The sequence below is a fragment of the Netta rufina genome (genome assembly GCF_964035555.1).
Source record: "Netta rufina genome assembly, chromosome: 6".
NCBI classification, from domain to species: Eukaryota; Metazoa; Chordata; class Aves; order Anseriformes; family Anatidae; genus Netta; species Netta rufina.
In genome coordinates, this window is record NC_140129.1 from 14,815,678 (window position 1) to 14,841,473 (window position 25,796).

At 36.1% G+C, this 25,796-nt stretch overlaps 1 protein-coding gene across 5 annotated transcripts in view; it reads right to left on the reverse strand.

The window, feature by feature from the left end:
* The window catches only part of ABI2 (abl interactor 2), a 58,795-nt gene that overhangs the window by 22,207 nt on the left and 10,792 nt on the right, over window positions 1–25,796 (reverse strand). For 4 of the 5 annotated variants that reach the window (XM_084289121.1, XM_084289124.1, XM_084289125.1 and 1 more), the window contains exons 2-3: window positions 13,767–13,934; window positions 5,646–5,822 (exon numbers count right to left, since the gene is read on the reverse strand). In XM_084289121.1, coding sequence (XP_084145247.1) covers window positions 5,646–5,822; window positions 13,767–13,934 — 345 coding nt within the window. The remainder of the gene's footprint in view (window positions 1–5,645; window positions 5,823–13,766; window positions 13,935–25,796) is intronic. The other variant, XM_084289122.1, reaches the window with a different exon arrangement.

The following is a 25,796-nucleotide window of genomic DNA, read 5'->3' on the forward strand; positions in this document are numbered from 1 at the left end:
TTTTTTTTTTTTTTTTTTTTTTTTTTTTTTACTTTTCTTTCAGATTGATGCACTGTGACTATGGTGAGACTTCTTACGTCCACTAAGAGGGAAGCTGTACAGTTTTTGCCTTTTTTTTTTTTTAAATCTTATTTTTTTAAACCCTCATGTTTTTGGCAATCACAAGTTGATTGACATATTTTATCTTCCAAATCAAACCAGGTTCACTCCAGTTAAAAATGGAGATGTATTTTAACTGCTGTTATAACAAATAATGTTATTTTTCATTCCAAACCTATAAACTGAAAAATAATTTTCTCTGAAAAGATGAAGAGACTCTTTTCACCACTGCAGATGATGCAGATATGGCAGTTAAATAAAATATAAAAATTGTGCAATTACAGATTATGCATGTTTAGGATAGTCATTAGGATGGTTCATAACTCTAACTGCAGAGAGCAACAAAGAAAACTGACAGATTGCCAATTCCTTTTTTCAAATCACTGTGAAAAGCACCACTTAGCATGGACTGTGTGCAGAATAAGGGGTATTCAGCATTAGAACTATGCACTTCATAGGGCTATGCAGAAACAGGGAGATTAACTTTTTAATTCTCAAACATAACCAATTTAAACACCATGTGACTAGAAATACTGTACCTTAGGCACTCACGTAAAAGTAAATTTAAAATGACGTGCAAGAAATCTCCATTTATTTAACAATTTTCACTGCGATCAGATATGCTACGTACACTTAAATACCTTATTAAAATTACCAGCTGGCCAATTCAACAGGGACATTGTTAGGATATCTCCAGCAGTAGCTATTTAAAAGCCAATCTTTTCAGGAATGTGCAGGATTTTATTTTAGCTTTTCCCAGTTGTGGAAAATACTTAAAAAGAACTCCACATCCACTTGGAACTTCGTTTAATTAATATTGTCATATAAAATATCAGTATTCTACATTCTAAAATACAGTTCCCTCTTTGAAACCATGGCTGCTACTGAAAAAACTTCATTTCCCCCTTCCCCAAATAACCAAATCAGTTGCACTTCAGGAAGATGATGATACCAAAACACTAAATAAAGGTACAACCTATTTATTTTTTAAGGTACTATGAATTCCAATGTAATATCATGTAACTTCATTAATTTATTGTCCAATTGATTTTATGCTTTTTGTTGTAACATCTGCAGCCACTAACACTAATAACGATTTAATTTCTCTAAGATTTATGAGAATTTGCCATACTTCAGTCTGATTTTTTGATGCATTACTCATTTAATATTCTACTACATAAACCATTTTGCTTGCTATTTATGGGAAATTAAGGATTTTACACAACTACCAAATTTGAAAAAAAATTCATATATGAGTGTCTCTCAGTATTTAAATACTGCTAGCAGCTTCTGGACAACAATAAGGATACTGCAACTTTAAAAAATAATGTTCAGATTTGAATTTTTTACATACCTTTGGAGCTCCTTATTGGAGCAATCTTACACTGAAACATTAATCCCAATCAAATCATAATTCACACCGTATATAGGATAAAAAGAATATTACACAGGGGGAGGCTCCTATTCAGCTGCTAAGTATTCACATATCTTTTCATCTAGGCATGGTAAGCGCAACATTCCTCCCTTGTAAATGACCTGGTAGATACGCTTAAGTTAGTCAATATTTTGCCAGAAAGCTTTTAAAATGAATTGTGTTAGTTTCCTTACATAAATAAATCAATTTCTATCGTCAAACATTTATCCACAATGAAGTCTTTCAACAGAATATCTGATACACAGGAAGGAGAGCAGGTGTTGTGTTAAACAATCTATAACATTCACATAACCATCTCCCCGTGTGTAATAGTCTCAGAAGAATAAGAATGGAAATCCAGCCCTGGGGTTTCTTACCTTAAATCTAAGCAACCACTTAATGCATAAATGGAGCAAATAAAAGAGGTAAGGAAAAAAAGCATTGAAAGGTTAGTTGGAACTTCAGGATATGAAGAGAAAGGAAAAAGAAAGAAAAAAGTTAAGCATTCAGCATTAACAAAATAATGTATCAGTAGATCATAAAAAGAGTGGCTAAAGCAGAATGTGTCATGAGTAAAAGATTTTCAGGCTGAAAGTTTCAACACACATTGATCACAAAGGATTTAGATTTAACACCTGAAAATTAATGCTCAAATGTTTGTACTCAGTTTACTGAAGTTCTTACAGTGCTAACAAAAAGTCACCAATTTTCAGAATGGAATATAAGATCTAGTTGGATTAACTTCAGAGACTAATTTTTGGAGCTGTCAAAGAACAGACTTATCAATACCCTGAGATCATTTAAATTCTGTTAATTGTGTTTGCGTATTTACAATTAGGTGAACAAAATCCTCTAGAATATTAAGCTAACACATGCTCTTTCCTAGACAATGCTGCTAGTTAATTCTTAACCTGGTGCGATGAGAAACCTCTTGCACAAAGATCAAGAGTAAATTATTACGTCTTGAACCTTTTTCTAAACTATATTTTAAAACCTTAGCCAAGAATGAAGTATTTTAAAGCTTAAGTGCTAGCTGTCTGGCATGAAGTCACATGACATCTTACTGGCTCAATAGCATATATATAGCGTATGTATTTTCTTTCCCTATAATAAAAAAAAGTAGTCCTTCCATTTGAGTATTTTTGATCTGTTTTCAGCTCAGCTGATCTAAACACATTACATTTCTTAGACTTCTTGTAACACTGAAGATTATGTATGGCACAATCTCAACAGCAGAGCATCCAGAGTGACTACTCTGGTCCATCCACACAGCTCATAATGAGACCCTAACATATTAAAGAAAACATAATCCAATTTACTAGAAAACATCCTGTCTTCAAGTTCAGTTCCATGGAGATATTAACCAAAACGGTCTCTGCTTCACACAGTTACACAGCAAAGCCAGGTGCCCCTGTACTGGCCAGAAAGTGGCCAACTGCATTAAAGGGTCCATGAGTGGGAGACATTTCCCTCAGCAGTACTGCCTGATAATTACAGTACCTTAATGCAACTACACACTACTTCGAATGGATCAAACTCTCCCCTCCCCTCCCCCCGCATTCTCCTGACCAGAGAACCTTTTGGAAGGAAAAGTAGATTGGAAGACTTTGTAACCCATGAATATTTAAAGAACAAAAAAAAAGAGCAAATCTCTTTCAGATAAGTTCTTGGGATTTTTGCAGCATTGTGACTTCAGGGAATGCAGATGAGGAGGGAGTGCAAGAATAATAGTGGCATTTACACTCACTCTCCCCTATTATGAAACCATACTGTAAAGCACCTTTTCCCATGGCCATAGCAGGTTAAACTATTTACCTCAACATGGCATACTGGATTTCATGGCCAAGAATGTTCTGTGCTTCCCCTATATTACTCTCTGTACAGTTCATCAGGGATTTCTCAGGGATTGCAATGAACGCTTGCTACTTTATCTCTTTGATTGCCCTGACAATAAACAATGCTGTGTCCCAGTACTAGAGGGAAAGCCCTACAGCCAAAAAAGAAGATGGAGAACTAAGAATGCAGACAGATACTGTGATACTAACTGGAACTTCAATGCTATTTATCCAATAACTCTTGCTGAGTACTGATCTAAAGGGAAAAATGCCACAGCTCAAGCAATAAACAGCTATAGATAGACAAATTTAAAGTTCCTATTTCTTTTATTTTTTTTCTCTTTGTCCTCCAGATAGAGATTTAAAAAATTATTCTGTATTTACTTGATCAGAATGAATACAACAGGTTGTCAAACACAACTGACCACTTTCTCCCCATCAGCAAGAGAGTGGTTCTTTCCTATGCACTGAACGCTGGATTAACCCGATTAACTGATCCAAAGATAAATTCCATAGATTAAAGATAGCATGATTAAAGACAACAAGTGCTCCTTCTTGTTTCACTAAGTATACAATGCTTCTTAATTTTCCAGATTAATATAGCACATTATAAATATCATTTGGATGCTATTTCAAGCATATCACAAGCATAACAAATGGATGCAAACACACATTTGAGTCATCAGCCATGTGATGAATTACGTCCTTTCAGTAGAACATAATTCACTGCACCACAGTGGGTATGATTCTGCTACACTGAGGTAACTGGGATAACAATTGTAATGGTTTAGAGCCAGTGCTAAATAACATGTTGTAGAACGATTAAAAACTATTCTTTTATGAGTTCTAAAACAATCTCATTAAAACAAAAGTGCTCATTAAAATATTAGCAATGGTAATCCTACAGGTTAATACGCTCCGTCCATACCCAGAAGGAGTTCTGCTGACGTGCATAAGTTCAAATTTTGAATTGGCAGTAGATTTTAACATATAAATTATAACAATTTCCTGGCCAAAACAGTAGCTATTAATGATGGTGTACGTGTGTGCGTTCTTTTGTTGTTGCTGCTGTTGTTCCCTCCAACTTAAAGAGTGGTTTTGAAATCTGATTTAAGGTTACAAATTAAGGCTGACTCTTTTGGTAAAAAATGGGGAAAATAGACTTTCTGTTAACTAACAGGATGTGAAGAAGACTCAAATATAATTGCTCTGAAGAGATACCTAAACAGGACTATTAAGAATTTGAAGAGTGGCCAAACAACCTGTTGTCATTACGACTATCCAAGTAGATAGTTCAAATTGAATATCATTGATGACTCAATGCATTTAGGTGTCAAGCAAAAGAAATTCTGGTGTATTTTGACTGGAAGAAGCATCTTACCTTACTGCTACTTAGCAGGTTTACTGATTTGTTAGTTTGTCATGTAAAAATGACACTGCTTTGTATTATTTACCTTTCTTCTCCTGGAACTTTAACACTGTCAGTGTTCTCATTTCCATATTTGTTTTCCTGGCAGCACAAGTTAACAGTGAGCTCACACCTGCTAAGACTATGTTTACATTCAGGACATGTTTTAAAAAATAAATAAATAAAAACTAATCTCACACATGACATTGCTGCCGTTGTGTGCACTTATCTACCACTTGCATACAACAGCCAGAAGTTGTGTCTCCTTCTGATATTTGCCCTGAAATCCCTCCTTTTTTCCTACTTTTAAAAGGGAGGAACAGCTGGCTTTGAACTTGGCAGCAATATTCTCATTCTTAAACTCTGTATGGCACAGAAATTGCAGAGAGCTCACTTTAGCAAAGCACATTACAGGATATAACAGACTGACAGAAATTAAAGAGAACAAAGAATCTTATGCAAACCCTTTTTTCAGGTGAGCTCCAAACTAAACCAAGTGCAATTAAAGCTGGAACATACTTTGTGTTGCTAATTCAGAGAGAAATTTGACAGTTGGTCATTAGCTTTTCATTACTCAGGTATATCCTAACAACTAACTTGACAAGTAATTGCAGCATCACACAAGGTGTTTAGAAGCATTTTAAAAGCTGAGATCCACAGTCCCAAATATCCTCAGAAATAAGATTCAGTGAGCTTGCAAGGTTCAGAAACATGGGGGAAAGGACAAGGGAAAGAGCAACTGCAATCTGGGCAGAACTCCTCTTACATGTATAGACATACTGGCCAGGGAAGGAGAAACTGGTATATTATCATGAAAAGCATCAGATTATTTTGAAAATATACAAAGACAATGTATTTGCAGTTTGGCTGTTTTAACAACATCACCTACCTTCACTCCATGTCCAATATCATCTAGAATTGTATAATCAATAGGTTTCCTGATGTAGCGAACTGGTCGCTCCAGGTTAGCTGGTGCAATGATTTTGTGAGTTCTTGAGGTGTTTTTGTTTGTAGTCAAGATACCAATTTCTCTTCTAGCAACTTTCTCTTTGTGAATGTCCACCGTCTACAAAAGACGCAGTGTATTTACTAACAGTGGTATGCATTTGAATACAGAGTCAGCAGAAAAGAAAACACTGAATCAGTTCCAATGTTTTGAAAATCTCTGTATACTGTGCTGAACATATTACTATATATACTTGCTTACATCATCTTTGTCAAATTTATTGTTGAACTTGTCACCTCTAAACCCACACTGATAATCACAGGTTCTTTGGGTTTTCTACTACTTTCATTCTTTACAATTCAGTAAAATACCTTCTTTCCATTCTTAGTTCCTGTTACTGACACTCATTTATATGATTCTTTTATTCTTTCTAATTCTACAACTGCTCTCTAAACTGGTCTTTGAAATAGTCTCCAACTAGATGAAGCAGAGGGGTATTTTCCCAAAGTTTAACTTTTACAACCTGAAAAACAAACCATAAGGTGGTTTTCTCACAGTGTAAAACAGTTTGCTAAAATAGGACTGGTAGCTATACAACAGAATAAAATTTCACTCAGACAAATTGGACCAGGTATTTCAGTCACTACAAATTGCTCATCACAAAGTAACAATTCGATTTTAGAAGGTGCTCAGTACTAATTTAGCTATCCACTATGAAGCCAGTGGTTAAGCCCAGTGCCTTTACTTGGAATGGGTAAAGCCAGCATGGAAAAACCATTCCTCCACATAATACAATGAGTACCACAGGAGAATCTCTAGTGTAAGACAAAGACCAACTGAAAATTCAGTGTCTGAAAACATGTACTTGAATCTTGTTTGGTAGCAAGACTAGAAAAAAATAAATTATTACCAAAAAAAAACCCTGCAGGAGGAAAACAAACAAACAAAACACAACTCTTAAATCAAGGTGCATGACACTGCTTGCATCATTAAAAAATAATAATTCTTTGTTGACAAAACAACTTTCCTTACAAAAAATTTGCTGGTTGTGAACAAACATTTAAGCTATAGGTTAAAGGCAAAAAACACCCAGAATTGTCATCATTAGGATTTCTAATCATTCACAACATTTCTTGTCATCGCTTCAGTGACCATGAATGGTACCAGAAAGATTTTTCATCTTTTCATACTTAAGACAAAGGTTTTGTAGCAACAAGGAACAGGTACGAATAAGAACTCATTTTCAAAACAAAGGTTTTTTAATTTTATTTTTCTCAGGGCAGGCACTGGGGCAGTAGGGTTGGTTACCCTTTTGTTTGTGCCACAGATAGCAAAACCAGTAAAAAAAGATCCTGTATATATGTATTACATTTAAAATATTTTTAAATATAAAAACAAACAAACAAAACATTTCCAAGAACCTGTTTCTTCACATTACTTCCAGAGAAGAATTTCAACAAATATCAGAGGCATTATATGCAAATTTAAATTACTACCTATCAAGATTACCCAGTAATTCCCAAAAACGTATTTTCAATATCTTACACCTTTGCTAAACTTAAGTACTCAATATATCTTCTAATATTTCCACCTCTAATACCACCTGCCCAGAACTGTAGATTCTACCAGAGCTGCATAGCTCTCTAAAACAAAGCCACAGAAAAAATAGAAAAAATATGTTGGCAACCCTATCCTTGGAAAGCTTGAGTTTGTTGAGTAACGATTTGAAACATAATAGGGGTAGTTAAAAAATCTGGGATATATTTTCCATCACCCTCACGAAAAGCCAGCCAAGTTTGTCCAATACCTTTGCAGAAATTCAGAGTTCATGCAAGCTAAAAAGAAATATATTTCAATGACTTCTGGTTTAATAACTAATCTGCTCCTCATTCAATTTTACCTGAGATGACCACGTCTATATACAGCTCATACAGGTTGTGGAAACACCAGTGCAAACAGCACATAAACATGTCCCAGTCCACTCTACCAAAAACGTATCATTCTGTGTCAGGGTAGGATTCAGTATTTTCTCTTGCATCACATTTTATAATCCCTACCAGACTTTTGTTTTATAGCATAGCGGAAGGAAAAGTGGAAGGAATTTGGAACAAGAAGCTGTCATACCAAAGAGACTGGCTACAGAATCCTCACCTCATCTGCTGGGGAGTTAGAAAGCACAAACATTTTTTTTATTTTTAACTTTTTTATATAACTGTATGTGACTGAAACAACTTGCTCTCATATTTAATATCACTGAAGAATTCAATCTCTGCTATCTCAAACTTTATCTGTGGTCTAGACATGACACTAGAAAACTGCAGAAACATTATACTGCCTATCTTATGTGCTTTGCCTCATAAGCCTCTGATCCTATTTGTTAAACAATCCCAGCTGCAACAGCATCTCAAGTGCTATACAATGTTTTGAATGTACTGCAACATCAAAATCTTAAGAATCTGAATCTGGACTTTCAAAACTGCTTTATGGCTTTCACAGTACAACTTCAGTGCCTTGACTTCGATCTACAGATCAGAAAGAAATTAATTAGTCCAGTGTTGGTAAGATTATTTCCTCCTTTCTCTGCATTTGAAGTGCTTGACCTCTGTGAACTTAACCATGCACTTTCAGTATTTTATTATGCAACTATCTACAAACATAAGATGAGTGAAGATATTTAATGCACATGCTATTGCCGTGATGGTATCTTGGCACAGTGGAAACTTGTTTCCATGAATGATGAGAGAGTTTTATTAATTATTAAAAGGAATTGTAAGCACATCCAGTTTCCTTAAGGGCTTCAGTGATCAGTGAGGCATGACTACAGTAACAAACAATAAAATGCATAAAATCTAATTAAATCCTGAAGCTCATCTAACGGGAATTCTCTTTCATGATGATTCAGAACATTTCCTTTATCTTCAACAGCTATGGAATAACTAAGTGTATTGAAACAGCACCCACTTCTGGTAAATACTCTCAAAATTGTATTGAAAAGCACTCTGTTGGAAGGTTTTTCCAAAACTTCATTTTCTTGATTAGTAGATTACTAGAGACAAAAGATCTTAAGATCTTTTATTTTTATAAAATAGCAGAAAGGAACGTTGACTTATTTGATTAGTAGAAAAAGGAACAAAGATTAACCTGCTACTAAAGAAAATGAAAACATTTATCCTCAATGCACAGGTAATTATTGCCTCAAGAACTAGCATAAATCCCTTAAGTGAGACAGAAGAATGCCAACAGAATGTTTATTCCGTGATTTATAAACATCTATGGAGAAATGTCATTTTTAAATTACTGTCTTCAGAAAATCTCCAAGAAGACCACAAAAAAAGTATAATTAAGTTTTCGGGCATATAGCTGGACTAAAAGAATACTGAGCTCGTAAAGTCTAGCATGAACAGCAGAGGGGATACACTCTGCTCTTCTAGAACTTACGCTATTCTCCAATAAGAAATGTAAGGCTCCTGACAGTACTGTTATGCACCTTTTTCCCCTACTGCTTCACCTCCTTTGGCAAAAGCTTTTAGGTGACAGACAGTTTGTGAGAAGTTAGGCTCTTTAGTACCATTGTTAAATACACCTTCCAAGATGCCTACAGTAAGGCAAGGCCTGGCTTAAAGAGAAACACGTATAAAACACTTCATCGTTTCTATTAGAAATTTTCTGGCCATTTTGAATCATCAAGTTTCCATATCGAGTTAAAAAAAAAAAAAAAAAAAAAAAAAAAAACACGCTTCAATGCTTTTAAAGATTAAGGCATAAAAAATATTAAACTATGTCTGGGATTCCAAAATTAACATTGTTCTCCACATCAAAATCACTGAACCCAGAGAGTTTTGAAAGACATTCTACCTGTAAGTGAAATTTCTCAGAATATTAAGTTAGCACTTTGAAAGTCCAATCTACAGTGAAATTTCAGAAACAAAAGCCTCCATAAGCCTTCATTTTTTCCTCTGCTCAAAAGATTCCCATTTACTTTTATCAATGTATTGTCACTTTGTTAGCTTAGGCTTTTAAAATTCATTTTAAAAAAAATCTTAAGAGAAAAGGTTGCTTAAATACAGTGTTGTGAGCTTTTTTTTTTATTATTATTTACATTAGTTTACTAGAATTTCAACAACCTTATTTCAAATTACCTTGAAAAATGGAGTAGTTACTTTTAATAATAAATAATGAGTAGTTACTCATAGTAAGAATGAGTTACTGAAATGTCAGAAATGTAACATATTAGCTGCCACAACTTAAATTTTACGTATTTCATACATTAAAAGGTCACAATCATACTAAGATGCTAAAGAGCTACCTGCTCCATAATCTAGTAATATCTACTGTGTAGAGTTAGACTTAGATTACCGATTTTAAATAAGTCTGGTTATTCTTTTAACTTGCAAGAAAAAGACAACGGAACATGGTTAGGAGCCTTTATTGATATAGCAAACGAAGGTCTGAGTGACCATCCCTGCAGACACCAGCAAGCTCACCCATGCTGTAACAGTTCAGTTAAGTGTTACGTGCTGACTACAGAAGAGCTCCAGTCTGCGGTCAATTCACTACTTATGACTGGCAAGTTCATAGGAGACAAATTCCATAAGGGGATGAAGCAGATTTCTCCATCCTACTGCGTCACTGGACATAACTGATGGCTCTTACTATATTTCAACTCTTTGTGATAGCATACTTGTTTATATAATAAGCAGCAGAGAAGAATTTTAAAGCTGAACTTGCTCACTAAGACCATTTTGTAACTAAATCTGACAAAATATTTCTCATCAAACAAATATTAAAACTTGAAAATCTGCCAGATTAAACTATTTGGATACGATCAACATGTCATAACTTGAAAAAATTTTAACACAATTTTTTAAAATAAGTATAAATATTTATACAGAAGATCTGTATTTAGTGTTGTAATCTTCAGCCAAATAAGAAACACTGCATACAATCTATTTCTGGACAAAGATAAAGAAGGCAAGCAAGAACACATTCATCAGCCTTCAGACCAAATCAAAGTAATAATAAATTTTAAACCAATAGGATTTAATCAGTTGCATAAAAATAGTTTCAATAGTAATGATTTCCTTATTCAGGACCTAAATATAATCTAAAAACCCACAAATGATTATCAGCTTCCTTTTCAGTTCTTTGATTAATCTGGCATTTAGAAGGAAACAGAAAGTGACATAAATTGGCATTCTGTGTATGAACAGAGAACTAGAATATTTTATATTCTGAAGTTAATCATGTGTCTTCGAGTTTGAATGTCACTTGAGCAAAACAAGCACTTTCGAAAAAAGTTTTCTTACTAAGAGCCAAATGATTTTGCTTCCCTCTTTGGAGAGTATGTGGAATTTTGAATCATAATTCAAAGCAGGGCTATACATTTATATACTGTAATTTGCATTAGTGTTTTCTACATTTAAATATCAATATCCACTGAACAAAGTATTAATACAAAGTTATCAAGTCAAGTCATCATTTCAAGTCAGACTGACCAAAATGTTAATTTAGCCATGAGATATTATACCATGAGGTATTTAATGTGGTGCTAAAGACAATCCACTACAGTTGACACCCAAAGTAAAAAAGACTGAAGAAATCTTCTGCAGATTAGGCTTATCCCAATCAGAGTTACTGAACAGAAATTGTGCATTACATATAAACTGTGACAAAATAAATCGATTTTTTAAGAAGTAACCACCAAAATTAATAGGGAGAATGTATCATCTGGAACATCAGTATCATGGGATGAACCCACTTTTGAGTGCATTGAATGCAACTTCATTAAGTTCCTTGGATCAGTACACTTGATGTAAGTAACACCCAAAATTCAAATACTGTCTGCTCTTCTGACATGACCTCTTTCATGAAGATTAAGGGAACATCTGACATATGGATGGTAACAAAAACCACAACCAAAATATACCCTCAATTTCAATTTTACCGTAATATAAACAAATTCAGAAATATCTTCTAACTTTGCTTGGTTGTACAAATGCAGCCTAAGAATTTTGGCTGTTCCATCTCTGTTATGTATTTGGTAATGGTAATTTAGCACCCCACTTTAAGTATTAGTCCATTTTGTTCAAATTCCAAAGATAATCTGGCCTAACATCTCAGTCTGTATAAAACTCAGTTTCTCAAAAGAAAAAATTAAAAATGCCTTGACAGTCTCCCCAAAACATGCTTTAGAAAAACTGTGTGCCAAATAAACTGTATGCATGTAAAAAATGGAAAATCCAGTGAAGCCTGAGTGAAAGAATTTCTACCCATATCCTTATTCTGTGTTAGACTCTTAAATAGTTGAAATACTTGTCAACTGGTACAAACCACTCAAGAACCATACACATACACACACAAGCACATTTACCACACATACACACAGAGGCATATATACATATACACAGCATATATACAGCACGCACACACACACAGAGTAACATAATACATTTTCTGAGAAAATCAAACAAACAAACAAAAACCACTGAGTTGTCCATGGATTAACAAAAAGCATGTAGCAGAAGAAATCAAACTTCTCAGCTTATTTCTGAGGATGCAGTTGCATGGGATAACTGATGCAATCTAATAGCATACTATCACCAGAAGGGAAAATCCACCCGGCCACTTCCTTTGCACCTGTTTTGGAATTCCTCTTACCGCTCAGTAAGCCAGTTTGGCTCATTAAGATAGCAAAAAATTATTCACTTCTTTTGATGGTCCAGATCTCTACCAGCTTAGCAACCCTTTCAGCATCAACAAGTTAACAGATCTCAATCCATTCTGCGGACACAACTTCAACTTTTGGAGAACTGTATGATCATTCGCACAACAGAAAAGAAAAAGTAGCCATCAAGAACATGGCACCCAGGTAAAACATTTTCTGAACAATCATAAAATACATCCATCCACTCTCATTGACCCACTGATGAAAACTGAAAATATATCTTACTACTTGTCTGTCCTGCTGTCGTGTTGCTTCCTCTGTCATAATACTGCATCATCCCCAGAGTCTCTTCCAGATCTACATACTGTTTAACTATCTATTTCGTACCTTATACAGCTCCCACTTTCAAATGTCTTTCTGAATGCCACAATATATATACACACATACACACACACACACACACTTTTTTATATATACATATATATTTACATATTTAACATTATCATGTGGAGATCAAGAAACACTAGCAGCCAAAACGTCCTGGTTGAATAAGACAGAATATTCAGTCAGGAAACCTAACAATTCTCCTATAGTAGAAGGACAGAATGTGCTGTATCATTGCTCTTACTTTCTCTTTTTAACCCATCATGGGCATGTAAGCCTCCAATAAATCTATCATTTCATCCTCAGCCTATTCTGGCAGTCAAAACTCCCTCATCAGGAGTAGGACATGGGTTCTTTATAACAGTAGCTTAGTTTATTTTTAGCTCCTCAAAAAAAATGCAAACAATCGCAGGCATTCTCTAGCCATACATAAACTTGAAACATTAGTTTTACTCTGTTCACATCATTGCTAATTGAATTTTATTAAGAAAAGACACCTATGCTTTTGCCATCAGAGGCCAGTATGATAGCAACAATTAAAGTAAAAAGATGACAGATGACAAGTAGTGTTTTCCAGCTTCTGTTTCATGCTTTTTTCTCTCTTTTTTTTTTTCTTTTTAAATTTTGAGTGTCTGTAGCTATTTAATACCATACACAGTAAGTCACAAATAGGAACTGGAAAGTCTAATCAATTTGTTAACATAATTTTCTGTTGGTTTGTTTTTTCATCTACCTGCGCTTTTTACTTCATACACAAAATGGACCCATCCCCAAACAATAAACTGTTGAAGATTACATTTAATCTCTTATCCTATGTAAAGTGTTCACACTACCACAAATACCAAATCACACAGACACCCATTCCTAGATTTAGTATGAGGAGAAATGCATCCTTCTGTTTTAAATGCAACTATTTTTCTTATTCACAGAACATCAGGTAAGTCACATGCAGTGAGAGTTTTATCTACTGTATAATTTCATGAATAGAGAAAAAGAAATCAGGAAAAAGGTCTCACTTGTGAAATATGATTGATTGAAGATTCCATGCGTCGAAGCTGGGATGCTTGGATATCCAGCATTTGGAGAACATTGTTGGCCAAAGTGTTGATCAGATAGGCTACACTTGCTAATGACTGGGTTGTGTAGGCTTTGGTTTCTTCTAGGGCTCGCTGCTTATCTGCTGACTGAAAGCAGAAATAAAAGGTTTATTCAGTAAAATCTATCACACAAACATTCTTGGAATGAACTCACTTTGCCTGTCTTTAAAGGACAATGAATTATAGAGTCCAACTAATTCTACATAAGTTATCATTTCTCCTCCTTTACATTTCTTCATTACACAAAATATATTAACTTCGTATTTTAACAGTTTCAGTATTTTAAAAAAGGAATTACACTAGTATACAACATGCTAATCTTTTCTAGAAATATTGGAAATGCAACTTCTTATACTGTGCCTTTGCAATGAACTTTAAAAGCACTCCAAAATACTTAATACTCTTTATGATTTTATATTCATGATTTGGTAGTTCATCCAATTCCTGTTACAGGATTTAGACTCCCTTCTAAACTTTGTACTTCAATGTGTACTCTCAAAAGAGCCTGCAAGGGTCTGCCAAGTACCATATTCCTCTCCAATTATATAGACCTCATTATTGCCACAAACAGTCGTTAAAAATGGAAGCACTCAGTCACAGTGAATGAACTATAATTATTCCCTGAAAGTGGTTGCTGAATTAAAAGATCAGAAGAATCACTGTTAAAAAGAACAAGTCTGTATTCTTCTATTTTTCTAGTAGTAGAGCACTTAAAATACTTAGGCTACCAAGCCAGCAAATATACACTAGAAGAACATACGTTTACTTCAAAAAACATTAGAATTAATAAATTAAGAGGCTAGTTGTTAAGGTGTTTCTCCCATAAATAGTTAAACATTACTAGAGCCTAATTCAGTATAAAGAAAACAGCATAAACCACTGGTAAAACACACAACTAAGATGCTAAGAGACTTTAGTTTCCAGTTTGCTAGACATTGTAATACACTCTGAATGTCACTTAGGTCATCTTTAGCCTCCTCACAGGCTGATGGTGCTGTTTCTAAAGTAACAGCTGACAAGTAGGTTCTGCTCCCACCTTCCTATTTTTCACACGGGTGCATATTGAGATTCAAGAAACATGTTTGTACTAGAGAGGGAAAATAAAGCAATTCCCTCTCTTTCAGCATAAGCTGACTCTACCTTCTGTTTGACCACATGCACTCCAGGGCAGCACAGAAATTAAGTGTATCTTTACTACAAAAAAATCATTCTTGCAGCTAAAGATATTTCCTGAGACCTTGTACCAAGATCCTCAAAAGCAGGATTTTAAGAGAAAAAAACAACAACATGTAAACATAAGCATAGGACTCCATTAAATGCCCATATGAAAAATATTCAGTACTTTTCCTGTCCCGGCAGCATCTCCCGTGTCCAGCCACAACAATGATTGGCCTGCTAGCATCCACTTTTGCAGGCCATGCAGCTGCCACTTTCCATTCTGCTTCCTAGATGGGAGGATAGCAGCAGTTGCTATTCATCATGCAAGAGCTCCTAAGGTGGTGCAGGAGGAAAAGGATACTGTAGAAGGCAAGCATTCTTGCCCAGCTATGCAACAAAAGAAAACGCCTCAGCAGAGTAAGAAACTAAACATGTTAGGGGACAACTTCTCAGGCCACAATATGCTGATGTCCCACAGTCAAGGATGCTTATAAAGGCTTATATCTAGCTATAAAGACATCAGAAAAATATGGAGTCCGGACTCCATCTAAGAACTCCTGACTTTCAGCCAGCTGGGTAACATGCATTTTATAGAAAAAAGCTCCAAACGTAGCTTAAGGACTTCCAAATGGAGGAACACAACTCTCAGTCTCAGCTCTCACACCACTGGCATCTAAATGCACTCTCGCTCTCTTCGTAGCCTCAGCTCAGTCTCCAAATATCATTGCTACAGCAAGCATACACACCACAGGACACTTTCACAGCTATTCAAACACTTTCTGAATGGCAATAATAAAAATGACCAGAAGCTTGTCAGTTTTGCTCCGCAGCTGCTGTTGAAGTTTATTTATAGCAGCAGAAACTGCTGATTTACATTAGCACACTGTACATCCAGAATAGCTGAGTAGAAGCCAACAAGCACAATTTGTTTCATTAATAGCCAAAGAGTTGGAGAACAAAAGGAAGACAATCTATCATTTTAGAAATTAGGAGCCTCTGCTCCAGTTTTACTGCTTAAAGAAATATAAACATAAATCTACATTCAGAGCTAGTCTTTCACTGATGTACTCACCTACCAGCTAAATTCAAGTTACCCCCATTTACACTAGTTCAACAAGGAACTGGCTTCTCATAAAACAGCAATCCTACAAACACACTGGGAACTGTTATTAGCATAAAAACCCTTTTGATTGAGAGGTCCAGTCTGGGTATTTGGCTGATAACCTGAACAAATATGATTTGCTCTGCATACCTTTATACAGAGCTGAAAATTCTCTGAAACAAACTTTGAAAGCTTTTTCTTGAACTCCCAGCTTCGACTTCTCAAGCAATGTTAGGAAGATAGTTGAACATCACAAGTAGATCATCTGCACAGCCTTAAGGAGTTCGGATCATTGATGTTTTCTGTTCCCACATTCTTCAGCAGCTCAGCATTAACGTTCTTCTCCACACAATGCCCACACCAGGTGGTTCCCACTGAGTCACGAAGCAGCATGCTTTGCTGTTGCTCTCAGCTGTAAGACCATCATCTTAACACCACGAAGAGCTCACCTGGTGCTTCTGCCAGCTAAGGATGTTCCTGCTACTACTGGGAATGGCCACCTCTGCTGCAGCAGGAAGTGGTACCCCACACAATTGCACTTCTATATGCAAGTCCAAAGATGGACTTAGAGGGGCACTAACTCTAACAAAACTCAGGAATGTATTGAACTCAATACAAATGTTCACCTGAAAATATTTCTATTTTTTTTATACTAGATTGTATAACCCAAATTGCTCGCAGTAGAAAGGATGTGGAATTCAGTGGTCGGCATGACAGAGTTCAACAAGCTTTCGCTATTCAGAACAAAATGTGCCTTACCCATAATTAAATATTTTATACACATTTATTCAACTGCACAGATGGTATTTGCTTAGCCTATCCAAGTGCTTTCCAAGGACCCTTGGTAAGCTAGAAAAAATGATTGAGAAAAATGCTAGGCATCATTAATTTAATAATTATGCAAGAATCAAGCCAAAAAGTTACATAATTGACAGTAAAAAAAAAAAAAGCTTTGTTTTAAACAAACTACCTCATTAAATATGTACTTACTCAAGAATATTCCTTACTCCTTTCTTCACTACTAGAACTGCTCATTCCTAGTATTCCAGAGATCTTGAAAAAAATAATGCCACAGAACAATTAGAAAACTCCAGTATCTCCCTTTCAGATGTGCAGGAGGATCCTGCATACTGGAGGAATACAGGAGGAAATCCAGTTCACCTATTTTTCAGTATAACCAGAGCTCCAAAGTACTTGGATTTGGGGGGAGTTTTTCTTCTGTGTCAATTAGAATACTGTTATCTCTAAATAATTCATCTCTACATGTAAACAGTCTTCTCTACATATTGCTCATTTGTGCAATTATTGGTGTTATTATATCAGCAGGGAAAAGGCCTAGCTTGACCTCTTCATGACCCCATTTAAATGTTTATATATTTGTTTTAAGAACAAGGAGAGGTAGTAGTCATCTCACTCACTTACATGTACTCTATACCCTAACCATTATGAATTAATCAAATGTTAAGAAACATAACCAAGCCATATTTCAGATGTGAATAGGAATCTCTTTCTCATACACAGGCTTCCGAAAACCCACTGACAGCTTTCTGTATTCAACAGCAACCACAAGCACCAAGATGCACTGGGACTAGTGGGTCCCATTTCTTTTAAGTTGTATGCCAAGTAATCAGTGGGACTGATAATTCTGGAGGTCCCATTTCTTGTAAGTTGTATGCCAAGTAATCAGTCCTACTGATTACTTGGCATACAACTTACAAGAAATGGGACCTCCAGAATTTGGAGACAGTATTTACTTTGCAATATTTTAACATGCCCTTATATGGATAGATAGCTCTAGTTAAAGTAACCTGCTTGACCAGCCTTTGTACCACCTAGTAAAAATGGAACATGTTAGTTTACTAGCGACTCATTTGCTTTTTTTATTAGCAAACTACTCGCAGAAGAAACGGTGCAAGAATCAATGCTACAATTAAACTTGAGCCATGAGTGGACTGTCCACACACTGAAAGAGGTAGCAGGCATCTAAACCATCCCACATTGTAAATAACTGTTTAACCAAAAACTGTATTTCTTTACAATTGCATGAAGAGCCTCTCTAATCGACACCTAAACAAAAGCATTTAACTTGCTGCTCATTCAATGCGTTTTTCAATTGAAATACCTTTAAATGTGAAGTTACTGCAGTCAGCTCTTCTGACCACAAGTCAAAAAAAAAAAAAAAAAAAAAAGCAATTAGGACTACTCTCATAGTATTGTGAATTTTGAATATCCTAAATGTAATCAAACGCATCACCTTTTGAGCTCAGATCACACAGTAATGTAAGCACATCAATTTAAAAAGCTGTATAGGGAACTTTTGGCATTTAGGCTAAACGTAACCATTAGAGAAGATACCAGTTTTACAATTAAAAATGCATAAGCCCTATAATTAGATTCTACAATTTAAACAGGAAGCAATGAACTTAAAAAAGAAAAGCCATTTTCAAATGCAAGGTTACTTGCATTCATCGTATTCCACAGATATGAATATAAATATAAATAAGGTTATTTCCACCTTTATGAGTAAATTATGATGACAATTTAGCTTAACTTATCTGAATACTATTAAAAAAAAAACATGCTAGCTGAGGAACATACTCCTATTTATACTTGTGAAACATCAGGCTGTTCTGTTTTTCAGATTACTAAAATACTAACAATGTACTAAGTGTTAGTGGAATTTCTAGATCATAAGTGTGACTTCTGAAACTTTAAGCCAGCTGAAACTCAGTATCAGTAAACCTTTGCAGTCAATATCAGGTGGTCATTCTCACTAAATTAGTCTTATCTTTTTACTGCAGTTGAATCGTTAGGTATTTTCATTTCTGTGCTGGCCCTCTAAATGTAGGTTTGATTAGTAGCTAGGAAAACTACCTTTCAAAAAATATACACAAATCTAACTAGCCTCTGAAATGGAAAAACTTTTTTTTTTTTTTAAATGCATACTGCATTCAAGGCTGCCAGTAAGGGCAAAACTAACCTACTGGTCTGAAATTTATGACAAGACTATCAGTCTACTGCACCCAGAAGAAAAAGGTAACAAATGATAGCAGTGGTCGAGCACAACTTGCCTGACTAGCATCTAATCACTTACACCACTGTTTTCATGCTGCCAGCATCATTGCAATAAATCTGTCATCTGCTTCCCTTAAATAACACCAGGATCAAATTTAGGATTTTATTTTCCCACAGATACAAGCACTGAAGACCGTTTTTCACATGCAAATGTCCTGCTCTCATCAAAACTAGCAACTTCCTATTCTTTGAAAACAGAGCCAAAGTCCTGTTTATGCAAAAAAAAAAAAAAAAAAAAAAAAAAGCCAGCACCCTAGACAAGGTTATAATAAAGGTTGTTCAACACATAAATAATATAGTTTAAAATGATTTATCACTAGAAACTGAACAGCCTGCTAGCATCCAAATACATCTGCATCTGAAGTGTAGCTAACATGAAGTTACATTAATAGTAATTCATCACTGGTTTACAGCATCAAATGTAGCTCTTCCTTGAGAAGTGACCAGCAATGACAGAAATCTATTCTCCACGTGTATTTAAGGCTGTCACTGTTTATTTTGTTAATCAGTGGATTCTTCACCTCACTGTTAGCTCTTTGGCAATAACGCAGCTGAAAGAAGTGGATAATTTTCTATTTCATTCATCAATGTAATTATTAGAGTTCCAAAAACAAGGCCAACTTCAGCTTTAATATCAGTAAGCTAATCAAATTTGTGGCCATAAGAGACTACTCCAATACAGATGTGCTGAATGAAGGACCTCAGAAAGAAAGAGCAAAGATCCAGAGACTTATCGCTACTGTTTCACGCACCTGCTGTTCTACAGCTCTTCACTCACTGAGGAAGCTTTACTTTTCACTGAGTGTGCAAGTAAGGATCATTGATGCACTTCAACTCATATTTGATTTTACAGCTACTTGATAACAATTAAACGTCATTACACCATTTGCAAAAGTCACTTTTCAGAATCCAAGTGGCCTTCAGAAGCCAGAACAAGCTACAATCATACAATAATTACACTCCACTACACAAACAGTATTATTCACACCGTTTTCTCCTTAACACTATCAGAGGAACAGATTTATTTTTTTCTCTCAAGAAATCTAACAAAATCTACCCTACGAAGGATGTCTATCTCAGCTCCCCCAAAATGCAACATTTGAGTTATTGCTCAACTTTGTCAGTTTCTCCATCCAAGTATAACTTCTCAGATCACTTCAGTACATAGCAACGACAGAGGCCAACTAACAGCTTTCATTTCAAATCACAGGCAGAGTTAGCTGTGGCAATAGAAGAAGGTTCTGCTTCCAAGTGTCCACTGCCAGACACTGCAACCTCATAGCAAGAAAAGCTAAGTAGGACACACAGCCGCATCATCCATCATCATAGTTTACAGCCTATATACAAACATAATTAGTCCGATGGCAGGACAGCCTGTAATTGCCGAAGAGTAACTACAGCATGTAAGGGGATGATATGCACCCTGTTCAGCCAGCAGCTCCCAAAAGAGAGGTAATCAAACAGGTGGAGATGCCAGCCACATCACTCAGCACAGCTATATCAGCCTGCCATTGGCCTATTCTTTCTGCAGTCCCATGTCTTTGGGCAGCACAGAAAGGAGTCCCGTGGCCCCAGGAACACACGCCACTGGGCAGCCTTTGCTGTCTGCCCCAACAACCGTGGCTGTGCCATGCCCCAAACTCTGCCTGCATTGTCAAAACAACTAATGCAAGGCCCTCAGTGGACTTCCACTGTCCCAACCTCCTCACGCTGGCAGCCCCCCCCTATGTTATCATTCTGTAAGTTAATGTATTTTAAATTAGCTACTTTTGATAACTGATAGCCATGCAGCTACCAAGTAACAGGAATCTGCCAATTCAGAGATAGAGAAGAAGGCCCCTTAAACCAACCAGGGGCCAGGGATTGGCATAATCATCTTCATTTTCTAGGAAATTACCCTGCTTGGCTTACACAGCCCCCTTCACAATAATCAGTTAATCATTTGAAAATCATCTGAAATGATTCTTATTTGGTGCTTTTTAAAGCTGCTGCCAATTCAGACATACTGAAAGGAACAGGTTCAGATACATAACCTGACAGAACAAAAAATATATATATTTTATTTCATATAAGAACGTAGAGATCAGAAAAGAAACCTCAAAAAAAGAAACCTTCACACAACAGTAGCAGCATACAACATACTTCTGTGAGGTGACAGAGCCCCTGGCAGCATACTGACCCTCCCACACCTAGAGATTTATGCTCAAACAAGCAGAGCCTCAAAGAGATCCAGTGGCAGTTGATCAACACTAAACATGGGAACTGAGAAATCTGAAGAGGTTTCCCTGCATCGGCCCAGGAAAGGTTCCCCAATCTCTCCCCTCACTCCAACCATGCTCCTCTCTCTCTCGAGAAGAGGGGACAGCCCTTACTGCCTACTGTAGAACTAGCTAAACGCCAAAGTCTCCAATTCCTCCACCGCTACATCACCAAGTAAGCCAGAGCCTTATCACCCAAGATGCACGTTCGCACCTCATTACATGACCAGACACAAATACTTTTGTCTGACTGAAAAATCACAGCAGTCCCCACAGCTCACAGGCCTTTTCCCTTGCTTTCAGCAGAACACACAGAGCACAGGTCAATTTGTTCATGATGCCCACAGTCAGCCTGCTGAAAGGTGACCTCTGCTGTACCGCTCCGCTGAAGGTGGTGGTGACACCCGGTGCTAAACAGGCATCAATGAACCAGACAGAGCGCCCAATTACACAAACTACCATTCCCAACATAAAGAAGTGGCAGGAAGTCAGGAAAAGTTCACGCTAAGAACTGCTGAACAAAACCGGAGCCTTCCTATTCAACAGATTTGTTTCTTGTGTGCCCTGAGAGCTGCATCTGCTCACTTTTCTGGCATGGAATGTTTTTCCAACCTTTTGCTCCTGTTACCATAGCACTGGACAAAACACAATATTGGCGGAGAGTGGGATTCCAGCCTCTTATGCAGCAACCTTTGTTAGCTGAGCTCTAGATCTCTGCTCTGCAGCCCTTGAGGAATTGCTGAACAACCGATAATCTGAAAGTCATCTCCTCCAGAGAGGAGGAGCCCCAGTCTTAAATCCCAAAAGGTAAATTGCTAGAAATAAGCATTTTTCAAAAGTTCTTCAATTTGTTCATGTTTTTAAGGGTTGCCAGCACACAAGAACCAGAGAGCTGCAGTAGAGTTTTCATTTTAATCAGACTCAAACTTTGCTATGTTTCTACAATTTAAGAATCATAAAAAATTAGCAGAGAAAAACAGAACAAAAAAATGCAGGCACTGTAAGTAGCAGTTATCCTCTTTCTTCCAATTTAACTAGCAGTTTTGGTCCATTTACTTCAAAATTAGAAGTAAACCTTCTGTCAATTGCTATGTAGCTCCAGAATAGCACGGAAAGTGCTGTTCAACCTGCTGCATATAACTTAACCCCACAGCATCAAGTTTTCTGTAATTCTTTCCACCGAAATCTGTATTTTAGACACAGATTTTCCTAAGCATGACCTACTTTCACACTAATTACAGCGCTTCTTGCCCAGAGACTGTTCTATGTCAGCGGTAACTCCATTTTTTAAAGCAATATAATGACCTATTAAATGCAATCAAAGAATGTGCATTTAATCTCCCATGTTAACTATAGTAAAACCATAATACAGTCATCTCCAAACAATTTAAATACTAGTTCCTTCTGCAAATTACACAATTACTTATTTTAGGAATAAACAAATATCACAACGAAGTATGAAAACGCAATATGCCTAACAAACAAATCTAGCTTGGGCAAAGTTTTTCTCCACATACAGTAATTTTTACATTTCCCAGCTCAGAAAACACAGTGATTCCCTTGCAGGTCACAGAGCCATTTCAGAATTCCTCTCTAGCAATACATGTATGTAGAAATTTCTTGCTGCTAAAGAAAAGCTAGAACTTGAAAGATGTAAACCTAGCAGCAGTAAGGGTCTTCCTGCTCAGCTATAAAAGACCATGGTTCCGAATGCTAACTCTGGATGAGCATGAAGAGATAATATTTTTTCTGAAAATTCATTCAGAACAATACCAAGGATTTCATACAGTGAATGTGTAAGACTGCTGTAAATTTAATAATGGTTACTCAGCGTTAATGAACTTCAGAAACCCCTGACCCACACATACCTATTCTTACATTTGAGTGTACAAAACACTTCAGATTGGTTTTAAGATTAAATACATTAGCCAAATTTACTTCTACCAAAAATATGAAGACATATAAATTCTACAAGGAGTTAGTTTGATTTCAGGAAGCCTACTGAAGGGCAAGAAGCACATCAACACTTCAATGTAGTTGCTACTGTGGTAATTCTATTATTTCTTTCTTTATTTATTCTATTTATTTCTTTATTATTTATTCTATTATATAAAACATAGGATAAAATATTTTGGTGAAATAATAAACTTTCTGAGTACAACAGTGAATGACAGATCAGCGAGTTGACTAAGTATAGCAAAAGGGCTGAAATGGACATTTTTCCAGCTTTTTGTGTCTTAACAGTTTGGCATAACCTACTAGTTCAACAGAAAGCATTCAGTTACCGTTCTGTCTAAACACTCCACAGTTGTTTAATTTTTCTTTATCAGGACTGTTTACTTTGGCTGAACCCCAAAACTATTGTTTGAACGACTGTGCTAAGTGACTCACTGGTCACGTTAATTCTGCACACTTGAAGAATTTTCAGTAATTATTAAAATTACTGAAAAATATTCTGATGTATTTTCTGAATGAAATTTAGAAAATAATTGTATAAAATCACAGCTATAAATGAAAACCTATGGAAAGAAAAAGGAGAAACTTGGAGGAAGGAAAGAATATCTGACCTAAAGCTAGCGCTTTTCGTAAGAATATGCCACTGAAGTGTATGCTTTTATTGGTACAGGTTTGACTGCTCTATTGCTTATGCTCCAGATAGGTATTCTTCTGTATCTCCATAGTCTGCTATTCGTACTTAAATTACAATAATTGATGATAGTAATTCTATGTTACAAGATGCACACAATACCTTCAAGTTGTAAAATTCAACCCTGTATTCAAAGGAAAATAAAAAACAACAGCAACATAAAAAAGTGCTTAAGAAAAGCACAGTATTGGTATTAACTGGTAGACAAAATACTAGAAATGGATGCCTCAGTGGAACTTCCATGAATTCTACGTGGTTGTTTTTACTTATGTGCACAGAGAGTTGATTATGTACCAAATACCAACACCACAGGAGGTTAGTAAAATTATTATGTCTAACCCCATGAGAATTGCATGATAAGGTTCCTTGAAAAAACACAATTTCAACAATACCCCGGATAACATCTGGAAGCAAATTTCTGTGCAGGACCTTGTAGAGGCAACAGCTACAGAATATAGTTCCTGACATTCCTGACAAAGAATCAGACAAATAACTCATTTGAGATCAGCACAAAGTTCTGAAGCCCTGAAGTTCCACCAAGTCTGTCACAAAAAGAGTTGGTCATCCCAAAAATTGGAAGGGTACTTGAGAAAAGGACAGATGAATGAGCAGACAAGGCCTCTGAATACAGCATCAAGCACCTGCGCTGCCCAAAGATTAGCAGCTGACCATCTTTGCACATTTACTGATTATGTTCCAGACAACCACTTTGAATAAAGTATGTTTTTGTTTTTTTTTTTTTTTTTACCACAAAAGAAGTCACAGGGACCATTTTATTTCCTCAAAACATGTGAGAAGAGACTTCTACCAGGCCTTTTAGATTTGTCCAGGTGCTAAGTTTTGCATGTACCAGTGCTATTCTGTCCAAGACCTTTTTAAATATGCATTAATCACTCTTGTACCAACAAGAATATATCTTTTAAAGCTACGGAACACCATTTATTTTCTCCAATCAATATTTATACAGCAGAAAGAATTCATATTGGACAGACAAGACACCATCTGTCACACACATCTTGGCAGAAGCTAAAAATGTACAGCTATTTTTCCCCTACAACAGCCACATCCATAGTCCAATTAAACTTAAGCTCAGAACTTCCACGAAATAAAACAATCTTTTATTATCCTCATCTAACAAAATTCCTACTAATGAATTCTTGCAGGTACAGTAGTCTTAAAAGTCAGTTTTTACAAACAGGTTTCAAAGAAGAGCCAGATACAGACTATAGGTGCCTCAAATAAGGGAAACAATTCTTTCCTGCTATACAATCTAAATCGGGTCACAAATACTTCAGTAAAAGAACAACTTTAATCCCACAGATAAGAATTATTATCCTATTCCCTGTATACGCCAAATTTCACCATATCCAGTACCAGCAATACCATATAATTTTATTCATTCTGGTAGCTCTCATAATGGCAAGAGCTCTCAACCATAAACCACATCACTAAGGATTATGTGCAGTATTGAAGCCAACCTGCTTGAACTGCACCCACAGCATGCCTGCAACTTACAAGCATGTCTCTTGACCTTTTTCCCCACAGCTGAAAGCCAACGAAGAAGCATCTCTGGCTCAGGAACTAGCCAAGACAAATATGGTAAACCAATTCGGAGATTGCATTCAGAAGTGTTAACACTTAGATTTAGATACCTGTAATAATCCCACGTAAGAGTTTCCTTAGCTTCAGTAGAACTAAGGAAATAATAG